General features: G+C 35.3%; 1 protein-coding gene and 1 pseudogene across 6 annotated transcripts in view; both read right to left on the bottom strand.

The window, feature by feature from the left end:
- Nucleotides 1-1,781: 1,781 nt before the first annotated feature.
- Nucleotides 1,782-27,998, bottom strand: part of DRAM2 (DNA damage regulated autophagy modulator 2) — a 33,126-nt gene continuing 6,909 nt past the window's right edge. For 5 of the 6 annotated variants that reach the window (XM_037826398.1, XM_037826399.1, XM_037826401.1 and 2 more), the window contains 6 exons: nt 14,641-14,708; nt 13,285-13,424; nt 7,855-8,032; nt 7,262-7,344; nt 6,204-6,296; nt 1,782-4,484 (listed from right to left, as the gene is read on the bottom strand). In XM_037826398.1, the coding sequence (XP_037682326.1) occupies nt 4,377-4,484; nt 6,204-6,296; nt 7,262-7,344; nt 7,855-8,032; nt 13,285-13,424; nt 14,641-14,708 (670 nt within the window). In that variant the 3' untranslated portion in view covers nt 1,782-4,376. Of the gene's footprint in view, nt 4,485-6,203; nt 6,297-7,261; nt 7,345-7,854; nt 8,033-13,284; nt 13,425-14,640; nt 14,709-27,041; nt 27,099-27,998 lie in introns of all 6 variants that reach the window. The other variant, XM_037826403.1, reaches the window with a different exon arrangement.
- Nucleotides 21,047-27,478, bottom strand: LOC119528153 (annotated as a pseudogene).

The raw sequence follows: 27,998 nt of genomic DNA, 5'->3' as shown, positions 1-27,998 counted from the left end.
TCTTTGCTTTCTTTCCAGTAGTAGTGGGAAAAGATTTACTATTAAACCAGTAAGTATGAGATTAGCTGTCAGGTTTTCAGATGCTCTTTATCAAATGGAAGGATTCTTTTATTTCTGATTTTCCTGGAGTTTTTAAAAACATAGATACATTAATTTTGTCATATTATTTTCTTGTATTTTGATATAATCATATGATTTTTCTCTTTGTGGTGTTAATGTGGTGAATCATATTGCTGAGGTAAACTCCATTTGGTCATGATGTATCATCACTTTTAATATATTGCTGGATTCTATTTCCTAATATTTTGTCAAGTATTTTTGCATCCATATTCATTGGGATATTGATCTTTTTTTTCTTGTAATCTTTCTCAGGTTTTACTATGCTAGCCTCATGAAATAATGTGTCACTTGTTCTCTCCTCTACTTTTTGAAAGAATTTGTGGAGAGTATAGTATTGTTTCTAACCTAATACCTAACCTAATAGAATTCACCAGTGTAGAATCAAGGGCTTGTGTTTCCTTTGTGGCAAAGTTTGTGATGATAATATCAATATATTAATAAACATGCAGCTACTTTTAGATCTATTTCTTCTTGCATCATTTTTGACAAGTTGTGTTTTAAAACACATTTGTCCATTTGATCCACATTGAATTTATTAGCATAAATTTTTTATAGTATGCCATTATTATCTTTACTGTAAATAGGTTATGTAGTGATGCCCCCCTTTTCCTTCCTGATGTCAGGAATTGAGTTTTCTCTTTTTTACTTAGACTTGCTAGGTGCTTATCAATTTCAAAGACATCAAAAACCAACTTATAATTTTATTTTCTCTATTGTTTATGTGTTAATGTGCTCATCAATTTGGGAAAGTTTTCTTCAAACATTTCTTCTCTATCCTCTCTTTTTGGGGCTCCAAGTATAATGATGTTAGGCCATTTGATTTTGCCTTCATAACTCAAATACTCTATTTTTTAACTTTTTTTTTCACTTTATATACTTTGTCAGCCCATTTTCAAGTTTATTAATCCTTTCCTCTATATGCAGTATAAATGTCTTCAATTTTAAAATTCATTTTTGTTATTTCCATTTCTCTGCTGAAATTCCCATCTCTTTATGCATGTTTTCCACTTTTCATCAGCTCCTTTGGCCTTTTTACCAGTCATTGGCCCTTGATAATATGTTTGTTTCTATTGACCATTTCCTCTCTTGACCAAATTTTCCTGCTCCTTTACATGTCTTTAATATTTTACTGTATGCTGGACATTTGTATAAGAGAACAGTAGAAGGTGAGTCAATTTGATCTATAGTTGAACTGGAGTTGTGCTTTACAGAAGCTTTAGTTTGATTCCCCTGGCTTCAAATATTTTTAGTGCAGGATCAGGATTTCCTTTCAGCAGTGCTTGGGATCTAGATATTGGCAAGATTCTAGTGGAATCTTTGTGCTTTTTAGCTGAGCTACCAGTTTTCCAAATAACGGAGGATTTCTCTTTTCACTACATTCCAATTGCATATTTTAGGGTCACAGGGCATTCTCTTTATAATCCACTTATACCTTCAGCTTTCTGCCTCAGGAAGATCCTATGTCATATCACCATGTTCTTTGAAGGGCACAGTTGCTTACAATGCTAAGACCCAGAATGTCTCAGAGAGACTTTTACTTTGTTTTACATCTGTCCTATATTCTTACCTTCCTAGTATGTGAGTACAATCACTTTAAAATCAGCACTCTATTTGGTTGGAAAAGGGTAACATGAACATTATGAGACTTGGAAATGCACTAGTAAGTTGGTATTTACTCAACTTTTATTTTGCACTAAATTTATATTGGATACTACAGAAGTGATAAGAAAAATTGTCTTTCTCCTTCATAAATTCACTGTGCACTTACATGACACCATTTTAAGGATCTGCAACATAATCCTACTAACTGGTATGGATATAAAATGAGTACCTGAATTACATCATATACCAGGTTTGATTTTCTAAAATCTAATTAAAAGGGAACAAGTTCAGATTCCTTCTAATTTGTGATTCTGCCACCACCTACAACCTTGTCATAAAGATCCAATTGATACAAGGGGAGAAAATTAGGAGGAAACATTACTGCTTCTTAAATCCTTAGCACAAAAATAGCAAACATATTCATTCTACTCACACTCTACTGGCTGAAATTCAGGATCATGTCTACACCTAACTGCAAGGGAGGCTGGAGGATATGGTGTTGCTGTGTACCCAGAACAAGAAAACAGTTTCCATTATCTGTTAGCAGTATCTGCCAATTTTGTTAGCTTAAGACCTCTCATCTAGAAAGCTAAACATTCAGCACAAAAATTTTGATAGAACCAAATGGACATGCCTTATCAATTCACCCAAGCTAACCAAGATAGAGTTTTACCTGACAGAAGAGAGGCACATTTGAAGAAAGGTATGGTTGACTACTTTAGTCTTAAGATGTGGGATGCACACCTCTTCCATGTTTCTCTTTATTTATTGTAGATGGTTATCTCATCCCTTCTTGAACCTATTAATTTTTTCAGCCTTTTAATTCTAAGGGTAAAAGTTAACTCAGAATTCAAATGCTATCAAATTAATATTTTCATCTTAAAACAAGTTTTAAATTGTTCCTGTATATCCATAAACCTAACATTGTAGGAAAGGACACGAGTCCTTGTTCTTTCCTGTGCTGTCATCCCCACACATAATTTATAATTTTATGAACTTTAATTGTATTTCCCTCTCAGCCTTGGGTCTTTATAAGCTAAAGACTCAACATCCTGTAGTCCTTTTCAACTTCAACTACAGCTTCCTTGAGTACAGCAATCAGCACTGGGAGTTGTTTCCCAGGTGTGGTTTCACCATGATTTTCAAAAGCATAATCTGTTATGATCTGTTTCCCAATTTTTTTGTTTTTTTTAGTGGAATGTCTCCCATGTTCACTATCTCTTGATAAAGGTAAGACAGTATTTACTTTATTCCATTTTGTCTTGTTATTCCAGAATGCCTTCAGAAATATTGCTTATTTACTCCTATATCCAGCAACTTATTCATAATTGACATCACAGGTTCCATTATGTAAGAATTTTCTCTCAAATTGCTCCCTCTTATATTTTGAACTTGTTCTTAAAATGTCTTCTGGCCATGGACCCTTCTCCTCTAAAAGGATAAACCTGTTAATCTCAGGGATCTGTAAAAGATCCTTATCTGCACAGATAGGAATCCAAATAGAAACTATCTAGCTTCTTGTGTGATAAGAGAAAAAGAGAGAAAATTGTTTACGAATGCATGCATCATAATGATTTAGCACCTAGTTTGTTTGTTTGATTGCTGAATTTGGTTCTTTAGAATTTAGATTCTACAAAGATCACATCTCCTTAAAAAGGCTCAACATTTGTCTGCTTAAGACTATTTTTATAAATGACTATAATTTGCAGTAAATGAAAATCTAAGAAGCTCTCACTGCAATTGGGAAGACTTTTGATATCAATCATACCTATTGTTATTCACAAACTTCTCAGCAGTGTATATGAACATTATTACCCCTTGCTTTATGTAAATTTATGCAGCAAGTCTCTTACTTATAGCTACCTCTCTTCTTCATTTAATTAAAATCTCATACCATACCTTAAGCTTCACTAAACTACTCCAAACGTGTCAGATAGATCAGTTAGCCTAGTACCTGGTCTTGCAGCAAAAATTTCATCAGTACTCACAGAATCTCTTGTGTAAAGCTTAAGCAAAATAAAGAGCTCACTTGAATTCAAGCCTGCTTCTCTTTATAGGTGGCTTCCAGAAGAAAAATTAAAAGACTACAAAATCTCTTTTTTGACTTTGGGGGGAATAAAGAACCTGAAAGAACCTTCTTCACTATTTCTGTACTAAAGTAGTTCCTAAATCTAGAGTTTACAACTTTGTTGATGAAGAGATATAATTAATAAGATTGCTTCAAAATCCAGTTCTTAAGGAATTACTGACCAATACTGATTATTTGGGGTCCTGAAAAATGTCTCTCATAAATGCTCCAAACAAAACATGCTTTACAGTGATTTACAAAATGTGAAATGCTGGGCCATGCAGACTGCTTGGTGTACTTCTGCATGTTTCTCTTAAATAAAGTAGAAAAACTACAACGTTGTAGTCCTTTGGTTTTATTTTCTGGAATAAAAAAGTATAGGCATGTTTACATGGTCCTCCTGATGATATCCTTTAAAATAACTTAACAAATGGCTTATTTCACATCTCTTGATTATCAGTATTCATCAATGTCTATGTCAGCCTTGATTAATTGGTTGAAAATTTCTGAGCAGAATAAGTAGCTTTGTGAATGTTTCCTCAATCCCTGAGAATCATAATCATCACAGAAATATTTGATCCCTTCATCATAAATCTCTGGAAAGTAGTCGAGTTCGTTCATTGTTAATAGGGCAAGGAGCAGTGTCATAGAGGGTTAATCCTTGTAAATTGGCTTCCACCTGTAAAGATATTTTCTGGAACAGAAAAGAAAATTATATATGTTCTGTAGACTATCATTTATAATTAGGAAAGTAAATCAATTCTAATAGGTTACAAGAATAAGACAGTTGTACTAACAAAGATTCATCTCTAGTATCAATTGATCTGGGTACTTCCTACTTCTCTGATTCAGAAAGTTAATTGGTTTCTATTAAGAACCAGTAAAAATAAAATAGCTAAAAAGCATATGAAAAGCTGCTCCACTTCACTGACTCTTAGGAAAATGCAAATCAAAATCACAATGAGATACCATTTCACACCCAATAGAATGCCTGCTATCAGACAAACAGAAAATGACAATTGTTGGAGAAGATGTGGAAAACTAGGTACACTTATTCACTGTTGGTGGGAATGTAGAATGGTGCAGCCCCTCTGGAAGGAATTTTTGGCTATTCCTCAGGAAGCTAAGTATAGAACTGCCGTATGATCCAGCAATCCCGTTACTAGGTATATACCCAGAAATGAAAGCAGGTACATGAACAGACATTTGAACACCGATGTTTACATCAGCATTATTCCTAATTCCCAATAGACAGAAACAATCCATATGTCCATCAACTGAGGAATGGATAAACAAACTGTGGTATATACATACAATGGGATAATATGCAGCTGTAAGATGAAATGAAGTCCTGATGCATGCAACAACATGGATGAACCTTGAGGACATTATGTTGAGTGAAATAAGACAGAAACAAAAGGACAAGTACTGTATGGTCTCATTACTATGCACTAACTAAATGAGCAAACTGAGAGTTAAATTTGAGGTTATCAAGATAGAGAAAATGGGTAGAGATTGGGCAATTGATGCTTAAGGAGTACAGAATGTTTAATTAGATTGATTGTAAAGGTTTAGAAATAGTGCAATACTGTGTGATGGGAGCACAATACTTTCAGTGTAATTAACTAAACTGACTGTGAATATGGTTGAAAGAAGGCTAGGGTTAAGTATGTCACCAGAAGGAAAGCTGAGGATAAAAACTGGGACTGTATAACTTACTGAAACCTAGCGTGGACGATGATGGTGTTTAATTGTACAAAAATAAGAAAGTTCTTACATGAACTAGAACAAATGTACTTCACTATTACAAGGTGTTAATAATAGGGTGGTATATGGGAAAAGATATAATTAATGCAGACTAAGGACAGTAACATTGTACTATTCTTTCAGTAAGTACAATAAAGGCACTAAACTAAAGCTAAATGTCAATAATAGGGGGGATACAAGGGATATGAGATTTTTTTCCTAGAAGAAATGGGAATGTTCCTATATGGATTGTGGTGGTGAATGCATAACTATGTACATAGGAGCCACGGATTATATACCCTTAGGATGGCTTGTATGGTGTGTGAATAGAACTGTTAAAAAAAAAAAAAAGAATCAGTAAAAATAATTGTTGAGGATTGCCTGTATAAATGTAAACAGAGTTGATAAAAATTCTGTGAAAGAATTTCTATGAATTTAATTGCTTTACAACTTTATTTTCAAGGCTAAATCTTGCTAGCAATACACTACTTCTCCGAACACAGAAACAATTCACCTGAGAAGTTACTCTTCTGGCATCACTGCTCATGGTGCCAAATTTTATAAAAAATTAATTTGCAAGAAGGCTGGAAATGCACCTATGGAAAGTTTTCTCATTCCACCTCAAGGAAGTTTGCCTCTGCATGAATCAAATTCTGTGTTTTCTTACCTGAAAATCACGGATGTAACTTAGGAAAAAACCAAAGAAGGAAAATGACATGGACCATTCTGCTGCAGTAGTGATCATGTGAAGCACATAACCCTTGAGTGAAGTGGAAAAAACAGTTTGGTGACATTTCATTCAAGTCATCTCTAATTTCTCTCAAATAAAAAAAAAAAAATTCTTATAAACCACTCTGCCTTCTCAAAATCAACCCTTCATTTATTGAACATATCTTGAGAATTAAAGGGAAGATAATAGGAAGGTCATCCTTAATGATATTAGCTATCATGGTTTCATTTAGAGCAAATACAACTTCCATTTGAATAATAAGATAGAATAGAATTTCTACTCTATACTAAAGGAGTTACTGCCTTTCCCAAAGCCATAGCATTCAATAAATGCCACTAAAAATAGTTCAAGCAATGCTCAAGATAAACTTAGTAGGCACTACTGTTAGAGTATATGGATTATAATTAGGAGAATTCACTAGTTATTTTTCATTCACTCATCCTCACAAACATATCCTATTCTGAGCTGACTATTAAAAGAGGATTTAAAATATAATGCCACTGAGTTGTTTGTGGAAATAAATGAATTCAATTTATTATCTATTTAGTATATGTCTCTCCTCTTTTATTCTTGGCATCAAAGATGTCTCCTTTCAACCACTATATTGGAACCCAAATACAGAGTCCTTGATAATGAATTTCCAGATAATAAAAGGTGGGAATATAAATTTTTTCAATGCAGAAAATGAGTATCATCATGTTAAAAGATCTCAGTTGTGTATACTGTATACTATATTCTCATTTAGGGTAGTTAATTTCTGAGAAAACTCTTGGTCATCAAAATTCTCTTTATGTCTTGAAAACATCCACTGATCACAGATGACAGAATATGGGTGGTTCTATAAAAACTCTACCACTTCTAGAAAATAATCCCAATATATAACCGATAATCTACTTAAAAAGTTTCATTGTTAGTGTCGAAATGAAAAATAGAAATATCAACTAAAATAGGCATCTTTAGTATAACAGTAAGTCTTACAGACTCTAAGTTCTTACTTTGTCCTCAGGGTTCCAATGGAGTTTCTGCACTATATCAGTGCCAAAATTGCCATTGTACAAAAGTGATGAGCAAATCAGCACTATAAAGAAATAAGTCAAGGAAAACTCTCAGAGAATACATTTACATTTAAATTACATTCAAAACAAAAATCACTTTAAAGATCAAAAGGATTACTTATACATTTGTTGCCAAGGTCCAAACCAATTTTCTTAAAGGCTTAATGTTATACGGGAGTAATAAAATTCAAAATGTGCCCATCGGATCACTACAAAATGGTTCTCAGAGTCAACCTCTCTTTGCTTAGTAAATTAGGTAGTATATCATAAGCTTCTGCTGGATAATCGTTCTCAGATAGGACATTAACTCAAGCTTCATTTCTTTGATTTACAAAAAAGTCTTTATTCCAGGCTCAGTTAATAAGATCCTATGTACACAATTTGAATTTCATGTTTCAAATCCTTTAATTTAGGGTTACTAACCCAAGAATCTCTCTGACAAAAAGGCAGCTTGCAATGTGCCAAGCCTATTCACTTTAATTTTGTAATTCAATTCCCTTTTAAGTGTAGCCACATTTTACAGTGAAGGATACTGCTAAGCGCACTGACTCCACACCAGATAGCCACCAGTAGTCTGATCCAGAAGACTTGTTTGCCATGAATTTTGGGCTGCATTTGGTAGGAAAGGATGGTCTGAACAAACATATATAATGAGCCCAGACCAAAAGTGAGTATAGCTCCACTTACATGTGCAACAAAAAGGGTTGTTTTCTGAGAGGTAGAAAGAAGAAATATATTAATAAAAGGAACTCAGAGCATATTGGCAATACAACATTTAAAAGCACAAGCCAGAGATTTCAGTAGGGCATTCACTGAGTAGGAAAACTCTGCAGATTATACAAACAAATCAATCACTTCCTAAAGTGACTTTCTCTCTTAGCACTCAGCATAAACCTAAGGATTACAGCAAAACTATTTGATATGCCATCACTGAAAATATGATAGTACTTATTTGTTTAATAATACATTTGTTGGGTGGCTATTATGTGCCAGACACTGTTCTAAGTCCTCGGATATGCAAAACAGACATAGCATTTACATTCTATCAAGGGAATACAAACAATAAATAATAAACTTGAAAAATAAATAAATTACATAGTATGTTAGATGGTGATACCTCCTTAGATAGAAAAAGCATGGTGTAAGGTAATGAGGACTAGGAACGTTTGGAGTGCTGGGGAGTAAGAAGTTTAAAGTTAACCATGATTTAAATTTAAATGCACTTTAAAGGCTCAAGAAATTGAAACATTCTTCCACTGGCTCTAGTTTGACTGGTTTGATAAATTATGCAGAATATAAATTATAATTTTGTTCTCCATTACCTTACTCTACTCTTAGTATCCATTCACATTTTACTTTTTAAAGTTAAATATATCCTCTGCTTAAAAGTGATGACAGTAGGTCTCTAAAAATTCTATAATTAAAGGTTTTTTGTTTTGTTACTCTGTTTTTCTAAACTAGTACTGTTTGTATTTTACTTGGTTGAGAATCTACTGTACTACACTTAGCAAACAGGGTGTTCACCGACTAAAGTAACGTGTGAACAGAGGTCAGGGCTGGGTTCTCTCCTTTCACAGACAACTATGCTAATTCACAAATACTATCGATGGTTCAGAGTCCAATTTTTTTAGTTCAAGATTATAGGGGGTTTCTAGTATGAAGAAGTAAGGTGACAATTTATTTACCAAAGGCACTGGATTCTCTTGGGAGAGAGAAAGGGCTATTTCTGTATGACTTGGGGTATTATAATTGTTAATAATTTATGACTATTGGGATGGGAAAAAACACATTCATTGTTGCTACCACTCTGAGTAACAAAGAGGAAAAAGAAAACTCAGCATCCATAAAAGATTATATAGAATTATATCTTCTTGGCTCAAAATTATATGAATTTATCTTTGTATATGGATAAAGACTGGAAAGATAAAGGCAAAAATGAAAACTGTAATGTCAGTACTAAGAGAGGGAATATGGATGAATTTTTCCCTTTAAAAATACTCTCATATGAATTTTTCCTTTAAAAATATTTTCATATATTGAACTAAATATAAATATTGCCTGACCAGTGCCCATTTGTGATCAGTATGCAGTTCCATTAAAAATCCTTGTAAATGAGAAAGCAAAAAGAATGAAATGCATTTACTATATTTTAATAATTGAAATGGAGGTATATAAGAAAGTGTTTTTAATTAGCAATATTTCTCATTAATATATTTAATTTCATCATTTTAGAGTGTACAGGAAAAACAGTGAAAGATTTTGAATGGACAAAAGAGATTACTAAATATCCTTTCAATGGAATACCAAGGCCTCTGGGGATTCTCTGGCTCTATAGGAGTGTGAGCACTTATTTAGCTTTGACTAAGCTATTTTACAGGGGAAACTTCTATAATAGAAGTCATATGTACATACAGAAGTTTAACTTATAGAAAACTGATAGCAATGAAATAATTCCTATCCAGAGGATGCAAATTCAGTCCTGTGAAATACAACTGATTATCATCCCATAGATATTGACCAGTTTTACTAATTTTGCGTCCATGTGTAAATTCATTTCAGCATTCCTTATCTGACTATAAATATGTGGTATTTTGACTTTCATTTGAATTGGTTTGTAATATATACTGGTTCCCTCATTAATAAATGAATTAAATCTTTATCACATGTACAAAAGTCATGATTTTATTCTTTCAAAAAATTTATCGTTTAACAAAACAAAAACAAATGAGAAATTACAGAACTATTTGTGGTCAGCAGTGAATGTCTGAGAAAGAAGTCAGAAGTTACACATTCAGTGATTGGTAATCTTTACCTAAAAGCAGTTAATGAAACATAGGAACTAATTTTCTGCCTATTGGAGCCAAAATTTCCTATCCTTTCCAAAGTCTCCTTGAGGATAAATTTTCTCAGAATAGAGTCCTCTAGTGGGCACCAAAGACACTCACCATGCATTTGTTTTGCTGAACACTACAGGCATGACCTGTTTTCAAAGTAATTCAATTTATATTTTTTAAATCAGATTTTTCAGGTATCATAACAATTTTAAGGATCTTTTTAAAAGCAGACAACCAAAGGTCATAGCAAGAGAATTTTTTCTAGCCTGCTTAGACTCTTTAGTCTCTCTTAATAAATTCCCAAATATTTAATGAAAGCAAGCTTGTGGCAAGTACTATGCTAGGTGCTGCAGATACTCTGGAGAACAAAACATTGTGCTTATAATCAATGGAAAAAATACATTAACAAAAAAAGAAACAAAACAATAAGATAGATACAAAACTACAACTATAATAAGTGCCATGAAGAATCAGTTTCCAAAGGCTTAGAGAACACACACACACAAACTTGAAATATATTAGAGGAAGAGCTCACAGAAAAGACTTCCCTGAAGAAGTATAGTCTGTACTATGACCTTAAAGATGCTTAAATCTATTTAGGCTGCCCAACAGAGGAAACAACATGTAAAATGGTGTAAAATAAGCTTGTCTTATTTAAGAACAAAAAAGGCCAGCGTGTGTCCAGTGCAGACATCCAGAAGGGGAATTTTGCAGAATGAGACTGCGGAGGTAGAGAGGAGCTAGATCATCCAAGACCTTTGAGTTAATTAAGAGTTTGGCAGTTTATCAAATTTATCAAATTACTTGTTCTCTCTTGATTACATCTCTTTTCATGCAACTTTTGGACCTATAAAGCTTTAAGCAGGGGTGCAGGGAAACAGATGTATATATATTTTCAAAAGATCACTTTGGCTGCAATATGAAGAACTGATGAGAGGGATGTTAGAGTGAATGCAGAGAAACCTTGAGGATGCTATGGCAGTAGTCTAGATGAGAGATGATGAAATCTAAGTCAGTTGAGAAGAAGTGGAGAGAGAATTAGGGACAGAAATGGAGAGAAGCAGATACAACCAAGAAATATTTAAGGGGTAAAACCAATAAGTCACTACTGTATTTAAAAGACAGGGCTAGCTTCTCTTCCCAGCCAAGCCCTAGAACTGTAAACCGTTTAATAAAACTGGTGTGTGTACAATTCTTCCCACGTGAATTAAATAGAGTTGATCTCTACATGAGAAAGGGGAAAGAGAGGAGGCAACACCCTACCACTTTAAATAGGTAGTGTAAGTTTACTTTATAAAGAAGAGAACTGTTTGATATGCAGGTAACGTTCAGGTCTGCTTATAGACAGGGCCCAGCAACGAAGCCATGAGTGAAAGAAAGATGAAGCAGATATTTAACAGGTCCAAAGTCACAAAAAATGAGATGTAATCAAGGAAGAAAAGTAATTTGATTCAAAACAACAAAATCAGTAAGACCCCTGTGGCAAGGTGAATTTAAATGAAAGCTGAAAACAAAAAAAAACCAAAGAGAATATATAAATACAAACTGTCTTAGTAGGTGAATGTGATAAAAGTAGAAAGGCTATGTGGGTGGGTCCTATCAGGTGCTACCATAAGGAGCCAAATTGGTTAGGTTGTAGAAGCAAGTATCAGTTATTAATAAAACTATGATAAATGTGGAGGTCACTTTGGGATTCATTTTTAACCATGCAAGTGAAACAGGTATTGTTAAATGGATCAAGGGACAACTGGAGCGAAGACTCACCATACATACAGTAAAAATTCCAAAGAACATATACATATTTTTTACACTGAGCTACAGAAACTAATTAGGGAAGACATGATCCTATTTGTGGCATAGAGAGCTAGCTAACTGTCCACCCAAAATTCTGTTCCCCTACCACAGTATAGAGTTGTTCCTGGGAACTGATGCCCAGCAAGACTACATTTACATTTCCCAGCCTTCCTTGCATCTAGCAAATGAATGCCTGTGGATGATGTGAGCCACTTCCAGGTTAAGGCTTTTTAAGAAACAGGTGTGTTTTTTGCATGCTCTTTTGCCATTTCAGGCAGCTGGATGCAGAAGACAAGGCCTTAGGAAATGGCAGTGTACAAAGGTGGAAAGACTCTGGGCCTTAAGTCACCTGCCAAACAAAAACACTTGTATTGGATTTATGCATGTAAGAAATAAACTATTATGTTAAGAGACTCAATTTGGGGGCTTTGTTGCAGGAGCAAGCATTACCCTAATTAGTATTCACTTGGATTATATCTATAAGGATTACTAGTAATAACCTATAATAACATGCAAATTAAGGGAGATCAATTAGAAGTACTATAGGAATGGAGGAAATTGTTAACAAAGAGAGACAGATAGAATATGCCTACATATGTGTATTTATATGGTGAATGTGTATTTGTGTTTCTGAATGGTTATCATATATCTGAACAGGTTATTAAATGTTTAAGCTGAAACTATAAAGACTCCACAGTGATAAATCAAAAAGCATCAAATGCCCAGGACACAGCCAGTAGTACTAGAAACTCATCTGAAAGAACATCAATAAAAAAAAAGAATGCTGAGAGCTTGCAAATATTTGAAGACTGTCTGCCATTTTTACTTAAAGAATTTCCTGAGAAAAAAGTGGATACGCTATAGATCCTCCCTTTACTTCCTCATTTATAGGGCTGGGTACCCAGGAATGCAGGAAATCGATGGCAACACCTAAACAAGTACGTAAAATAAGTAAATGAGTGTACATAATTCGTTAGGAATATTTAAAAAAACAAAACAAAACAATGTTTAAATCTGCAAACATATTACTTATAATTAAAATCTCCCTGTTTGGTCTTGGGGTGATCCCTAACTAAGTAGTAACAAGAGTCCAATAACTGTCCTGTGGATCCTAGAAAAAAGTTAGAATAATTTACATATGTTTAGGAGACTATTATTTTACTAATTATGAATGCAACTATTTTGAAAAGGCTCAAATAATTTAAAGGCAATGGATGCTATTTTGATAAGGGAAGGAAACAATAACTGCATGGAACAGAATGTTTCAGGTTTCCTTTTTTAACATGTGCATGTATGTACTTCAGGAAAATACATATGCTGTGCTAAAACACAAACCTGGAAGTTTGCCACAATAGAAAGTCCCAAGCAACTCAGTAATCCAAGCACAAGGCCAGCTTTGTTCAATCTGATGATACGATTTTCTTCAGGATTCAGAGCTTGAACTTGTTTATAACGAACATAAATGGTAGCAACGCCTGGAAGAGATAATCCAAAAAACAAAGTAATAAATGACCAAGGAATAAATTTGCCAAGAAAGGGTTCACAAAGGTCACAGCTACCCAGAAACACATATTTTCCTTTTAAAGTTGGTCTCAGAGAAGGAGAAAAACAATTGTAGATTTTAAAGAACTTTAAAGGTTACATTATGGACCTTCGATACCCCTGTGTGACTAAGTCATTTGCCTCATTTTTACAAATATTTAAGATAAAATTGAAAAGATATGTTGTACGTTTTCTGAAAATCTCTAATAATATGTATTATATAAAACACAAAATATAAAAATGTAACTTGTTCTAGAATATGGATAAAATGGTCCTAGGCAACAAAACAAAACAAAACCCAAAAAACCAAGAGTATTTGCCCCACTCTCATATCATTCTATTTAAAATGTACTACAACTTGGCTCAATCAGATATAATGCTCAATTACAGAGGAAAAAAAGTCCACTTCATCATCTTTATTAGTCAAGAAAGGGCCAAATCGAATTTTCCAAGGCAGAAATATTGCCAAAGAACTTAACAGTGTAGGAAGAGTAATAAAGATATGCTTTATCTTAAGTAGAAGACGTATTCCTGAAAAGTTGACACACAAGACAAATTTCTTTAAATGGAATCCTTTTCCTGACTTTTACTTTGGTCCCAAGCAAGTAATAAACTCATTATGGAAGAACGCAAATATTTAGAACAATCGCACGATGGAAAAATGTTTTAGTAAACCATTAATAAAAACTTAGTTCAAAAAAAAAAAATACTTAAAAGGAATGGAAAATACTATAGCAGGAACTCCATTCCTTTGAAGCTAACATTTCACTCAAAAATCAAAACATGGTTCCATGTTTATTCCCAAACTTCTAAGTTGTTTATCCAAAAGGAATTTAGTTGGGGTTAGTTGTGGTCAGTTGTCTTTACAGCTTTTTGTTACTTAAGGCCTCAAGGAATATTTGGTTATGCTTTACATCTTCTATTTGGATGAGGAGTTGAATAGCCCTATATATATTTTTTAATGGCTCATTTCCATAATTTATCATCTCTAGAAATCAGTTTTCTCTCAAAAAAGCATATCTGTGATCAGTAATTTCATCTTAACGTTCCCTCAAGCATAACTAACAAGTAAAACAAGTCATGGTAATCTTTAAAGAAGAAAATAGCAATTAAGCTATTATTTCTCATGAAGACATTCTCATTACTTACATAAAACTGCGGTGACATTTAACATTGCCCCAAACAAGCATTTTTCTGGAGCTACTGTACCAGTGTCACTGAAAGAAAAAAAAAAAGGTATGTGGATTTCTCAGACTAGATATACACACGTATTTCTTATAAGGGATAAGAAGTAAATGGAATTTCTCCAAATCCTTGATTTTTTATAAGTCCATGAATTCAACACTAATATCATTTAATAAACAGAACATGACAATTTGAGCTCACAAATATTTGCCTACTTCACTTTTTCCTCTTGAATCACTTAAGATATTTCTTTCCCACATAAGAGAAATCAATATACATTGCTAAAACAAAAAAGCTATCGTTGGAGTGTTAAGACTATGGTTACTGTCTTACCAGGCAGATGTGTTTATCTGTCTCATGAGAATATTCCCTAAATACTACAGGCCTTTTCACAACTCAGCCTTTTTGCACTTGTTGACTCTGCCTGTAATTCAAGTAGTACCTATTCATTCTTTGATTAAAAAAAAATTATCAAGCACTTACTATGTGTCAGGCACCATTTTAGGTACAGAAATAGAGTGGTAAGTAAAACAAAGTCCCTGCTACTCATGGAGATTACATTTGAGTTTTGAGTCCTCTCCTCTCCACAGCCTTTAGCAACTCCTCTAGCAGGTAATTAGTGACCCCCACAGCACTCTGCCCATACTTCTATTAAAACCACTCATATTTTCTTGCAATGTATCTGTTCACATGCCATCTTTCAGGGCAGTGTGCAACACAGACCCAGATTAAAAGGCCACCCTTACAACTGTGGGACCTTGAGTAAACTTTCTTTTCTCCCTAAGACTGTTCCCTCAACTGCAAAATGGAACTATTATTTCTCTCTCAGATTCACAGGATCAACATAAGGGTGAAATGAAACATGAGCTTAGTATATGTAAAGAATCTAGCATAGTAGCAAGCACAAGGGAGATAATCTTAAATTTTACTTCTTTTCCCTTCCCTCAAAGATTAAACCTACTACAAAGATTAAAAAGACAAAGTCTTTGGCCATAAATTCAAGTAATACAGGAAGGACGGAATATGGATCTCAACCAAGGTAATGCAATGAGAATAAAAACCAAATGGAGAGTCACGTCAGCAAAGAAATCAAAAGAAAAAGGAGGTATCAAAAATGAATGCTAGGAGGGCAGGGCAAGATGGCGGAATAGTGACGTGTGTATTCTAGTTAATCTTCTGGGGCAGCTGGTAGATAGACAAGAACTGTGTGGAACGGACGCCAGAGAGGATTATGAGTTTGGATACATGTATACAACAGTCTCCAGCATATGGACCAGCTGAGATCAGTGAAATCTGTAAGTTCTCGTGGCCAGGAGGCCCATGCCCCTCCCTGCCAGGCACAACAGACTATTTTGCAGCTGGTCTCCCAAGGTAAGAGGGGCTGTCCATGCTGGGAACCAGGAGGGAGAACTGCAATTGCAGCACTGATTAACAAACTCAGACTGCTGAACAAAAACTCCAACCAAAGATAAACAGAGACCAGATACTGGAGAATCTGGGAGCAGTCAGCACATTGGAGAGGAGCTAGGACTGGCAAAAACAGCAGAAAAAACAAAAACAAAAACAGAGACTTTTGGAGTTGGGGATAAACAATACACAGAAGGGCTGGGTTCAAACAGAATCAGGCACATATGCAAACCCAGGGAGCCAGGGCCCTTCTCTGAAAAGCCAGTTTTTCCGGTTTCATGTTTGCTACTCAATTGCTTTCCAAGGCCTTGTCTTTTTGCATTTCAATAGCCCATCAAAACTGTAAGGACTGAACTAAAGGGCTTTTCTTTAAATAGTCTATACTGGGCCTTTCTCTTTCTTTTTTATTTATTTTTTTTTTAATCTTTTTCTCTCTTTTTTTAAAATAACTATTCTAAATTGCCCATTGCAGAAAGCCTCAAAGACTTGCAATTTGGGCCCAGGCAAGAGCAGAACTAAGACAGCTCCAAGAGACAAAGCAATAAGCCTAGTAGGGGAGAAAATTCACTAAAGACCATAACTTCCCCCAAAACAGGGGTGTGTGGCCCAGCTCCAGGGGCAGCCCTTCTTTGAGGAACCCAGACCCCAGGGGTTGGAATGCAGAAACCAGCTGCAGTCAGCCAGGCCGCTGACAGAGTCAGGGTCACCTGGAGAACTAAAGACTCCAAACCTACTCACACTGGTCGGGGAGCTGCAGGCTGGTAAGGGCCACCTGCTGGACAGCATAGGAAAAGCACAGAATCTAAAGGCCTCATTCTCAAGGAAACCCCATACCCTCCTCCTGAGACCTGGGCCTCTCTGAACTGGGAAAACCTGACTGGGGTTGACCATATCTGAGGAGACCCTCAAACAAAAGGGTTACACAGAGGCAGGGCAAGAAACAGAAAAACAAGAGGTAACAAACTGTGATCAACTAAGTAGAACCTAAGTTAGAGGTCTAGAATAAGCTGAACTGAACACCAAAGGTTAGAGAACAAAGCAAACCAATAAGAAAACCCTAGGTAAAAGAGTAAAAACAAGCTCCAGAATAAACTAATCAAGAAATTCAGATGCTTGGAGACTTTAACATAATGAGCCATACTAGAAAACATGAAAATACAGACCAGTCAAAGGAACAAAATAATAGTTCAACTGAGATACAGGAGTTGAAATAATTAATGCTAAACCAATTCAATGAACTAAAGGAAGAACTAATTAAAGATGTTCAAACAAATCTAAATCAATTCAAAAATCAAGCCAATGAACTGAGGGAAGACATAGGAAAAGAGATGAAGGGTATAAGGAAGACTCTGGATGACCATAAAGAAGAATTCATAAACTTGAAAAAACAAATGGCAGAACTTACAGAAATGAAGGGTATAATGTAGGAGATGAAAAAGACAATGGAGGGATACAACAGTAGATTTGAACAGGCAGAAGAAAGGATCAGCAAATTGGAAGACAAGACACTTGAATTCACACACACAAAAGAACAGATAGTAAAAAAGAATGGAAAAATACAAACAGGGTCTTAGGGAGCTGAGTGACAACATGAAACACACAAATATATGTGTTATATTCTTCTCCAGAGGGAGAGGGGAAAGGGGCAAAAAGAATAATAGAAGAAATATTCACTGAAAATTTCCCAACTCTTATGAAAGACGGAAAATTACAGATTCAAGAAGTACAACGTACCCCAAACAGAAAAGATCCCAAGAGACCTACTCCAAGACACTTACTGATCAGATAGTCCAATGTCAAAGACAAGGAGAGAATTCTGAAAGCAGCAAGAGAAAAGCAATCCATCACATACAAGGGAAGCTCGACAAGACTATATGGATTTCTCCACAGAAACCATGGAAGCAAGAAGACAGTGGTGTGATATATTTACGATACAGAGAACTGCCAACCAAGAATTCTATATCTGGCAACACTGTTCCTCAAAAATGAGGGAGAGATTAAAATATTTTCAGACAAACAGACACTGAGAGAGTTTGTGAATAAGAGACTGGTGCTACAAGAAATACTAAAGGGAGTGCTACAGGCTGATAGGAAAAGACAGGAGAGAGAGTTTTGGAGAAGAGTGTAGAAATGAATATTATCAAGAAGGGTAAAAGGAGACAGAGGAAAAAATAAGACATAACATATAAAATCCAAAAGATAAAATGATAGAACAAAGTACTGCCCTTACAGTAGTAACACTAAATGTTAATGGATTAACCCCCCCCCCAATAAAAAGACACGGACTGGCAGAATAGATTAAAAAACAGGACCCATCTATATGCTGTCTACAAGAAACTCACTTTAGACATAAGGACAAAAATAGGTATAAAGTGAACAGTTGGAAAAAGGTATTTCATGCAAATAGCAATCAAAAAAAAGCAGGAGTAGCTATATTAATATCAGACAAATGAGACTTTAAAAGTAAAACAATTAAAAGAGACAAAGAAGGACACTATATTTTAACAAAGGGTCAATTCAGCACGAAAACATAACAATCATAAATATTTATGCACCAAACCAGAGTGCCCCAAAATTCATGAGGCAAACACTGAGAACACTGAAAGGAGAAGTAGATAACTCCACAATAATAGTTAGAGACTTCAGTACACCACTGTCATCAATGGACAGAATATCTAGACAGAGGATCAATAAGGAAATGGAGATGTTGAATTCTATGATAAATGAACTAGACTTGACAGAGATTTATAGAACACTACACCCCACAACAGCAGGATACACATTTTTCTCAAGTGCTCATGGAATATTCTCAAGGATAGACCACAAGTTGGTTCACAGAGCAAGTCTCAACAAATATTAAAATATTGATATTATAAAAAACACTTTCTCAGATCATAATGGAATGAAGTTAGAAATAAATAACAGGCAGAAGATCATAAAATTCACAAAGATATGGAGACTATGCAACACACTTAGAAAACCAGTGGGTAAAGGAACACATTACAAGAGAAATTAGTAAATACCTCAAGGCAAATGACAAGAATACACAACATATCTAAACTTATGGGATGCAGCAAAGGCATACTGAGAGGGAAATTTATTGCCCTCTATGCCTATATTAGAAGAGAAGAGAGAGCAAAAATTGAGGAATTAATGGTTCACTTGGTGGGACTACAGAAAGAACAGCAAACTATGCCCAAAGCAAATAGAAGGAAAGAAATAACAAAGATTAGAACAGAAATAAATGAAATTGAGAATAGGAAAAAATAGAGTATCAACAAAACCAGAAGTTGATTCTTTGAGAAAAACAACAAAATTGATGGATCCCCAGCTACGCTAACAAGAGAGAAAAAAAAAAGAACAGTTGCAAATAAATGCGATCAGAAACAGGAAAGGAAACATAACTACTGAACCTGCAGAAATAAAGCAAATAAAGGAGATAATGAGAAGATACTGTAAGCAACTATATGCTAATAAACTAAATAACTTAGATGAAATGGACAACTTCCTAGAAAAGCATAACCAACCAACACTGACTCATGAAGAAATACACAACCTCAACAAACCAATCACAAGTAAAGAGATTGAACCAGTCATCAAAAAGCTCCCAAAAAAGAAAAGCCCAGGACCAAAGGGCTTCACATGTGAATTCTCCCAAGCATTCAAGAAAGAATTACTACCAATCCTGCTCAAACTCTTCAATAAAACAAGAGAAGGGAAAGCTACCTAACTCATTCTATGAAGCCAACATCACCCAATACCAAAATCAGACAAAGATACTACAAAGAAAGAAAATTATACACCAATCTCTTTAATGAATATAGGTGCAAAAATCCTCAATAATTGCAAATTGAATTGAGCAGCAAATTAAAAGAATTAAATACCATGACCAGGTGGGGTTTATTCCAGGTGTGGTAGGCTGGTTCAACACAGGAAAATCAATTAATGTAATACAGCACATCAATAAATCAAAGCAGAAGAACCACATGATCATCTCAATTGATGCAGAAAAGGCATTTGACAAAATTCAACACCCTTTCTTGATGAAAATACTTCAAAGGATAGAAATAGAATGGAATTTTCTCAATATGATAAAGGCAATATACAAAAAACCCACAGCAAACATCATACTCAATGGGGAGCAGCTGAAAGCTTTCCCTGTAAGATCAGGAACAAGACAGGGATGCCCATTATCACCATTGTTATTCAACATTGTGCCGGAAGTTCTAGCTAAAGCAATTAGGCAAGAAAAAGAAATAAAAGGCACCCAAATTAGAGAGGAAGAAGTAAAACTTGCATTCTTTGCAGATGACATGATTCTATATGTAGAAAATCGAGAAAAATCTACAACAAAGCTATTAGAACTAATGAATATAGCAAAGTGGCAGGCTACAAGATCAACACGCAAAAATCTGTAGTGTTCTTATACACAAGTAATGTGCAAGGAGAGGAAGAAACCAAGAAAAAAATTCCATTTACAATAGCAACCAAAAGAATCAAGTATTTAGGAATAAACTTAACAAAGGCCACAAAATACCTATACAAAAAACTACAAGAAACTGCTAAAACAAATTGAACAGGACCTAAAAAAAAGGAAGAACATACCGTGTTCATGGATTGGAAGAATAAATATAATTAAGATATCAATTCTACCTTAACTGATTTATAGATTCAATGCAATACCAATTAAAATCCCAACGACTTACCTTGCAGAAATAGAAAAACCAATCACCAAATTTATTTGGAAGGGCAAGGTGCCCCAAATAACCAAAAATATCTTGAGAAAGAGGAATGAAATGGGAAGTCTCACACTACCTGACTTTGATGCATATTACAAAGCTACAGTGCTCCAAACAGCAGGGTACTGGCATAAGAATAGATTTACTGACCAATGGAATAGAATTGAGTGTTCAGAAATAGACTCTCGCATCTAGGGACAATTGATTTTTTTTTTTTTTTTTTGTTAATAATCACCCAGAAGGCAATTAATCATGCTTTATTATTAACCACAAAGAGTTCTCCATCCATTTCACCTAAAGATCATTTCACCCACTGCTCTGTTTGGCAGCCAGTCTCTTGTCTCTCTCTTCAGCAATTGTGAGGTGGATACCTTTTCCTCAGGGAAGAGAAATCCATGGCTTGTTGCCTTTGCCAATAACAAAAATGTTGGAAAGCCGGGTGGCAAAGCTGTTGCCATTGGCATCTTTCACATGAACCACATCAAAAGAGCCAGGATGTCTCTCTCTGTTGGTGATCACACCAATTCTTCCCAGATTAGCACCTCCAGTCACCATACACAGATTACCAGTATCGAACTTTATGAAATTGGTAATCTTGCCCGTCTCCAAATCAATTTGAATGGTGTCATTCACCTTGATGAGGGGATCAGGGTAGCGGATGGTATGGGCATCATGGGTCACCAGATGAGGGATTCCTTTTGTGCCTACAAAGATCTTCCTCACTTTGCACAACTTGTACTTGGCTTCCTCAGGTGTAATACGATGAACAGCAAGCGACCCTTGGTATCATAAACCAGACGGAAATTCTCTCCAGTCTTGTCAATGCTGATGACATCCATAAAACCAGCAGGACAAGTTATATCAGTCGCGACCTTGCCATCAATCTTTATGAACTGCTGCATACGATTTCTTTACTTCTTCTCCTGTCAGGGCATACTTAAGTCTGTTTCCTTAAGAAGATGATGAGAGGGAGACATTCTCTCAGCTTATGGGGACCAGTGGATGGACGAGGAGCAACACACCAGTCAGTTGTTCCGCATCCAATGCTTTGGAGCTGCTACACGCTTCAAATGCTTCTTTGGACAACGAGCCCATGGTTGCGCTAGGCACGGAAAAGCGGGACACTTGATATTTGAATAAGGCAGTCAAGCCAAACCAACAGGGACACAGCAGCCTCTTCAATAAATGGTGTTTGGAGAACTGGATATCCATTTCCAAAAGAATGAAAGAGGACTCCTATCTCACATCTTATACAAAAATTAACACGAAATGATCAAAGACCTAATCATTAGCACTATGACCATAAGACTCTTAGAAGAAAATGTAGGGCAATTTCTTAAAGATCTTGTGATAGGAGGCGGTTTCTTAGACTTACACCCAAAGCGCGTGCAACCAAAGAACAAATAGACAAATGGGATCTCCTTAAATTAAACATTTTTTGTACATCAAAGGGTCTTTGTTAGAAAGGTAAAAAGGCAGCCTACACAATGGGAGACAATATTTGAAAACCACATAATCAGATAAGGGTTTAATATCCCAAATATATAAAGAGATCCTACAACTCACAACAGAAAGACAACCCAATTAAAAAATGGGCAAAATCATGGACAGACATTTTTCTGAAGAGGAAAATACAAATGGCTCAAAAACATATGAAAAAAATGCTCAACTTCACTGGCTGTTAGGGAAATGTAAATCAAAACCACAATGAGATATCACCCTCACACCTACCAGAATGCCCTTATCTGAAAAACAGAAAATTACAAGTGGCTGGGAGGATGTCGAGAAAGAGGCATACTTATTCATTATTGGTGGGAATGTAGAATGGTACAACCACTCTGGAATACAGTGTGGTGGTTTCTCAGAAGCTAAGTACAGATTTGCCATATACGACCCAGCTATTCCTTTACTAGGTATATATTCAGAGGAACTGAAAATTAAGACATGAACGGACATTTGTTAAACCAATGTTTATTGCAGCATTATGCACAATAGCCAAGAGATGGAAATAGCCCAAATGTCCCTCTATGGATGAGTGGATAAACAAACTGTGGTACATACACATGATAGAATATTATGCAGAACAAAGACACGGAACATATAATAACGTGGATGAACCTTGAAGACATTATGTTGAGCGAAGTTAGCCAGAAACAAAAGGACAAATACTGTAGTCGTCTCACTAATATGAACTAACATTAATGAGCAAACTTTGAGAGTTAAAAGCTGATACACAGGCCACAAGGAGAAAGAAAGAGGGTCAAGATTGGGGCATTTGATGCTGAAGGACTTACAGAATGTTCAGCAGGATTGAATGTATAGATCCAGAAATAAATAGCATAATACTGGGTGATGATAGCACAATATTTAACTACACTGAACAAAGATGTCCGTGATTAAAGCTGAAAGCTGAAAGAGGTGGGCTGGGGCACAAATGACACCTGAGGTCAAGTTTGGGGACTGTTTAAACTTAGCAAAAACTGGAAATGGTCATGATAGTGACAAATGTACAAATATAAAACTGTTCTTGCATGAGGGAGAACAACTGAATGTTAACTATGGAGGGTGCTGGAAAGGGGATGGTATTGGGGAAAAAATATAATCAAAGCAAACTGGAGTCTATGGTCAACAGTAACATTGTAATATGCTTCCATTAAATGTAACAAAGGCAATATATGAAAGCTAAATGTGTATGAGACGGGGATATAAGATTCTTGGTAGTGGTGTTGTCTGACCCTACTATTATATTGTATTGTATGATATTTAATTTTCTTTTAATTATCTTTTATATTATTTGTTAAAAAATTTTTTTTCTTAGTAATCAATATGTTCAAGTGCTAACTGTGGTGACGAATGCACAACAGTATGATGATACCATGAACAACTGATTGTAGACTGTAGATAATTAAATGGTTTGTAAATATAGCTCTGTAAAATTGTATGGAAAAATATAAACAGGGATAAAAGGGCTGAAGAAAACATGGAGAGAAGGATGTATATATTTACTGTCAGGTAGGAGGTAGAATGGTATAGCCTTTCTGGAGGACAGTGGGGTGGTTCCACACGAAGGTAAGTCTGCGGGTGCCATAAGGTCCTGCAACCTCATTAGGGGGCATTTACTTGGAGGATCTGAGAGCAGGGACATAAATGGACTTTGCACACTGGTGTTTATGGAGAGAGTATGCATGATTTACAACGGGTGGAGGTGGCCTAAGAGTACATCAACTGAGGAACAGAATGGTGAACTGTGGTATGTGCATTCACTAGAATATTGAGCAACTGCGAGAAAGAGTAAAGCTGTGAGACATGCAAGGGGGTGAATGGATCCTGTAGACAGCACTTTGGGTGAACTACGCCAGAAACAAAGGCAAACACTATGCCTCACCAATATGGACTAACAACAGTGTGTAAACTCAGATTTGAACCTTAGAGCACAGGTTATCAGGGGAATGCTTATTGTAATGGTCCCTGGATCATAAGCTCTTACAGCAGTCACATCTATTCCTGAATTGTAATGGCTACCCTTAGATTCTGAGATGCTGATCCCTTTGTGTACAACCTGATTGATCCCTGGAAATTTGGGTATCTGTGTGACACTTGAAACTCAGAGCATGAACTCAGCAGATATGAATGTCAGTACTAGAACATATAGCAACTGTTAAAAAAGCTGAAAAAGTGTCCAGACTTCAACTAGATATATGAATGAAGCAGATGTGCTTAAGACTAGGGCAAATCAGGCCAAAGGATAAAGGAAAACACTGACTACATTTCAAAACCTCCAATTCTATGTGTGACCAAGGGAAGAGATGTTTATTGGGTGCAAGATCTATATCTCCTAAACAATTTAACTCATACAGTTTGTTCAAATAACCATAATTACATGGAACTTTCAATAGGAAGTGAGACATGATAGGTTTGCATAGGTTAGTGTGAAATAGCAACACATCCCAAAGTTATTTGGGCAGAGAATAGAAATACATATGCAGGGCCCCACCGAGGAGCTGGGGGAGAATGAAGAGGTGTTGGGCTTCCTCACCTGGATTGTTGCTGATGTTCTCACAAACATTGAGGACCAGCAGTTTGGTATGCTGAGTCCTCTATCAGGGGACTTGCCCTTATGAGGCTCATTACTGCAAAGGAGAGGCTAAACCTCCTTATAGTTGTACCTAAGAGTCTCCCCCCGAGTACTACTTTGTTGCTCAGATGTGTCCCTCTCTCTCTAGCTAAGCCAATTCAGCAGGTGAACTCACTGCCTTCCCTGCTACATGGGATCTGACTCCTGAGGTATAAATCTCCCTGGCAACGTGGGCTAAAACTACTGGGGATGAATCTGTACCTGACACCGTGGGACTGAGAACATCTTCTTGACCAAAAAGGGGATGCGAAATGAAATGAAACAGTTTCAGTGGCTGACAGGTTCCAAATGGAGTTGAGAGGTCACTCTGGTGGGCATTCTTATGCACTATATAGATAACCATTTTTAGGTTTTAATGCATTGGAATAGTTAGAAATAAATACCTGAACCTATCAAACTACAACTCAGTAGCCTTGATTCTTGAAGATGATTGTATAGCAATGCAGCTTACAAGGGTTGACAGTGTGATTGTGAAAGCCTTATGCATTGCAGTCCTTTTATCCAGTGTATGGTTGGATGAGTAGAAAAATGGGGACAAAAAACTAAATGAAAAATGGGGGGGGTGATTTGAGTGTTCTTTTTTACTTTTATTTCTTATTCTTATTTTCACTTTTTCTGGTACAAGGAAAATGTTCAAAAAATAGACTGGGGTGATGAATGCACAACTATATGATGGTACTGTGAACAACTGATTGTACACTTTGGATGATTGTATGGTATGTGAATATATCTCAAAAAAATTGAATAAAAAAATTGAATTCTAAGGATTGCTTCTTCCAGCTCTAAAATTCCATGAGTCTTTCTCTTAATAAATACAAATCTGCAGTGAAAATGGAAAAACCAAAAACAATTTATTTGTGAAGGAATACCAATAAAAAAATTATAAAGTATATATTCCAGATACAAAAGATTTTGTTACTCGGATTATCTTCAGGGAGAGGGATTATATTTTTTTCTTTTTCCTTCCATATTTTCAATAATGTATTAAAAATCTTATTCTCATTCTTATAATCAGAAAAAAAATCTATAAATATACTAGTTGTATTTCAAATAATGCTCCTGTTTTTGGATTAAGTAAACAACATCTGTATATTAAATATTAGTAAAGTTGAAATATTTTTAGATTAAATATACGTAAGCATTTCAACATTTTCTTCTCATAACCTACTGGATAGTTTTATGCACCCCACTTAGGCATCCACTACTTGAACCAACTAAGAGAAGACCTGAAGGGCACTTGCAGTGGAACTGCCTTTGAAATTTACCTTTGGTGACGTCCTTTGGGGCTGTAAAATTAAACCCTTTCACAAGGGTCTATGAACTGAAAGGGGACTTGGAGATTATTTAGTTTACTTCACATTTTGCATTTGAAGAAAATGTGCCTAAGGAAAGTAAAAATAACTGCTACTGAGTTTAAATGTATTAGAATGTCAGAGAAAGATTCCAGGGTAATACTAAGTTCATTAGCAGAAAAATAAAAGGCAGAAGGACTGGGCAAAAAAGGAAGCGTGGAGTATGCTATCTATAAGAAAATCACATGTAGTACCATCAGAGAACTGAAACTCCGAAAAAGAACTCAATGGCTTCTTAAATTATTGAAAGCTCTTTAAAATGAAAGCAGATAAGTTCTCAGAAGGAGAAACAGAAGTACTGAAGGACCCTCATGAATCCTAAATATGCTACCTTCTCTTCGAGTTACTAAAGCTGGACTGGCCCCTTAAGCTAAATGTTTCTCTAACAGAGTGGTACACAGTGGTGATTATTTATCAAATAATTCCAAGAATTGAGACATCAAATTCTAAAACATGCTGGAGTTTTGTAAATCTACCCAAAGTGCACCTAATTTGTTTATATCCTTTGTGCCATACCACACCATCATGGAAACAACAAATGTAGATGGTAATGCCCGTCTTCAATGTTAAATATATTTGTTGTTGTTTCGTGTCCCTGGTGGGCACAAATCAGATAAATAAATAAATAAAGAAACATATATATATATATATATAGAGAGAGAGAGAGAGAGAGAGAGAGAGAATTTAAGAAGATAAATTTAACTTCTGGTTTACCACTCTTTAAAAACTTACATTTTCTGTGTTGGAAGATTATTCTTCAGAAGGTAAATTCATGAACAAATGAAACAACTATAACAACAACAAGTTAAAGGACATTATTTTTAAAGTACAGCAATTCATTTGGCATATCCATGGAGAGAGGATGTTTCAAAGACATCATATAGAAGCTATAATACTCTTAAGTATTTTTAGACCTAATCATATCTCAAAAGATCAGAACATTGGGAATTGTTTAACCATATTTAATAATGGTATTTTAATGTCTATTTTCACCTTTTTTTCACATGCCCTAAGTAATTCTTTTAACTTTTATGTAAAAGCTTAATCCTTAGTAACTGCAGATATAATGATCCTGATTTTCTCTGACAGTCTCTCTGTGAGAGCATAAATTGATGCAACCATTTTAGAGAGATACTTGGCAGTATAAAACTAAAAATGTTAATACCCATCACCTATAAAGCAATCCCACTTTCAGGAATCTACTTCACAGGCATATTAGCATGAGTGTGTTAAGTTATGTTAAGTGGGATCTTCATTACAGCATTGTTTGTAATAGAAAAAAAAAGAAATAGTAAAAAGCAACTTGTATATCAACGTATTTTTTCATAAATGTAACAAAACAAAACAAAAAACACAAAAATCTTGAAAGTAATAGTGAAGGAGGAAGGAATGAAGATGGACAGAGAGAAAGAGAAAGTTTTGTATAAACATAGATGGCAAACCAAACCAAACCGTGGAAGGAATCCTACTAAACTATGAATCATTTCAGGAAGGAAGGAAGTAGATGGAGCAGGAAGGGACTTTAGTTTTTTATTTTTATAATAACTCTGGTATTATTTAAATGCTGTTATGATAAGCACATATTGTTTCTGTCACTGAAAAAAAAAAAAAGGGAGTTATGGACAAAGCATATGCAACTTAATAGTCATACTTACATCACTAGTTGTTTTGAAATTTCAAAAATATTTC

Source organism: Choloepus didactylus, chromosome 2 (genome assembly GCF_015220235.1).
Source record: "Choloepus didactylus isolate mChoDid1 chromosome 2, mChoDid1.pri, whole genome shotgun sequence".
NCBI lineage: Eukaryota > Metazoa > Chordata > Mammalia > Pilosa > Megalonychidae > Choloepus > Choloepus didactylus.
This window is presented reverse-complemented; position numbering and strand designations above follow the sequence as displayed.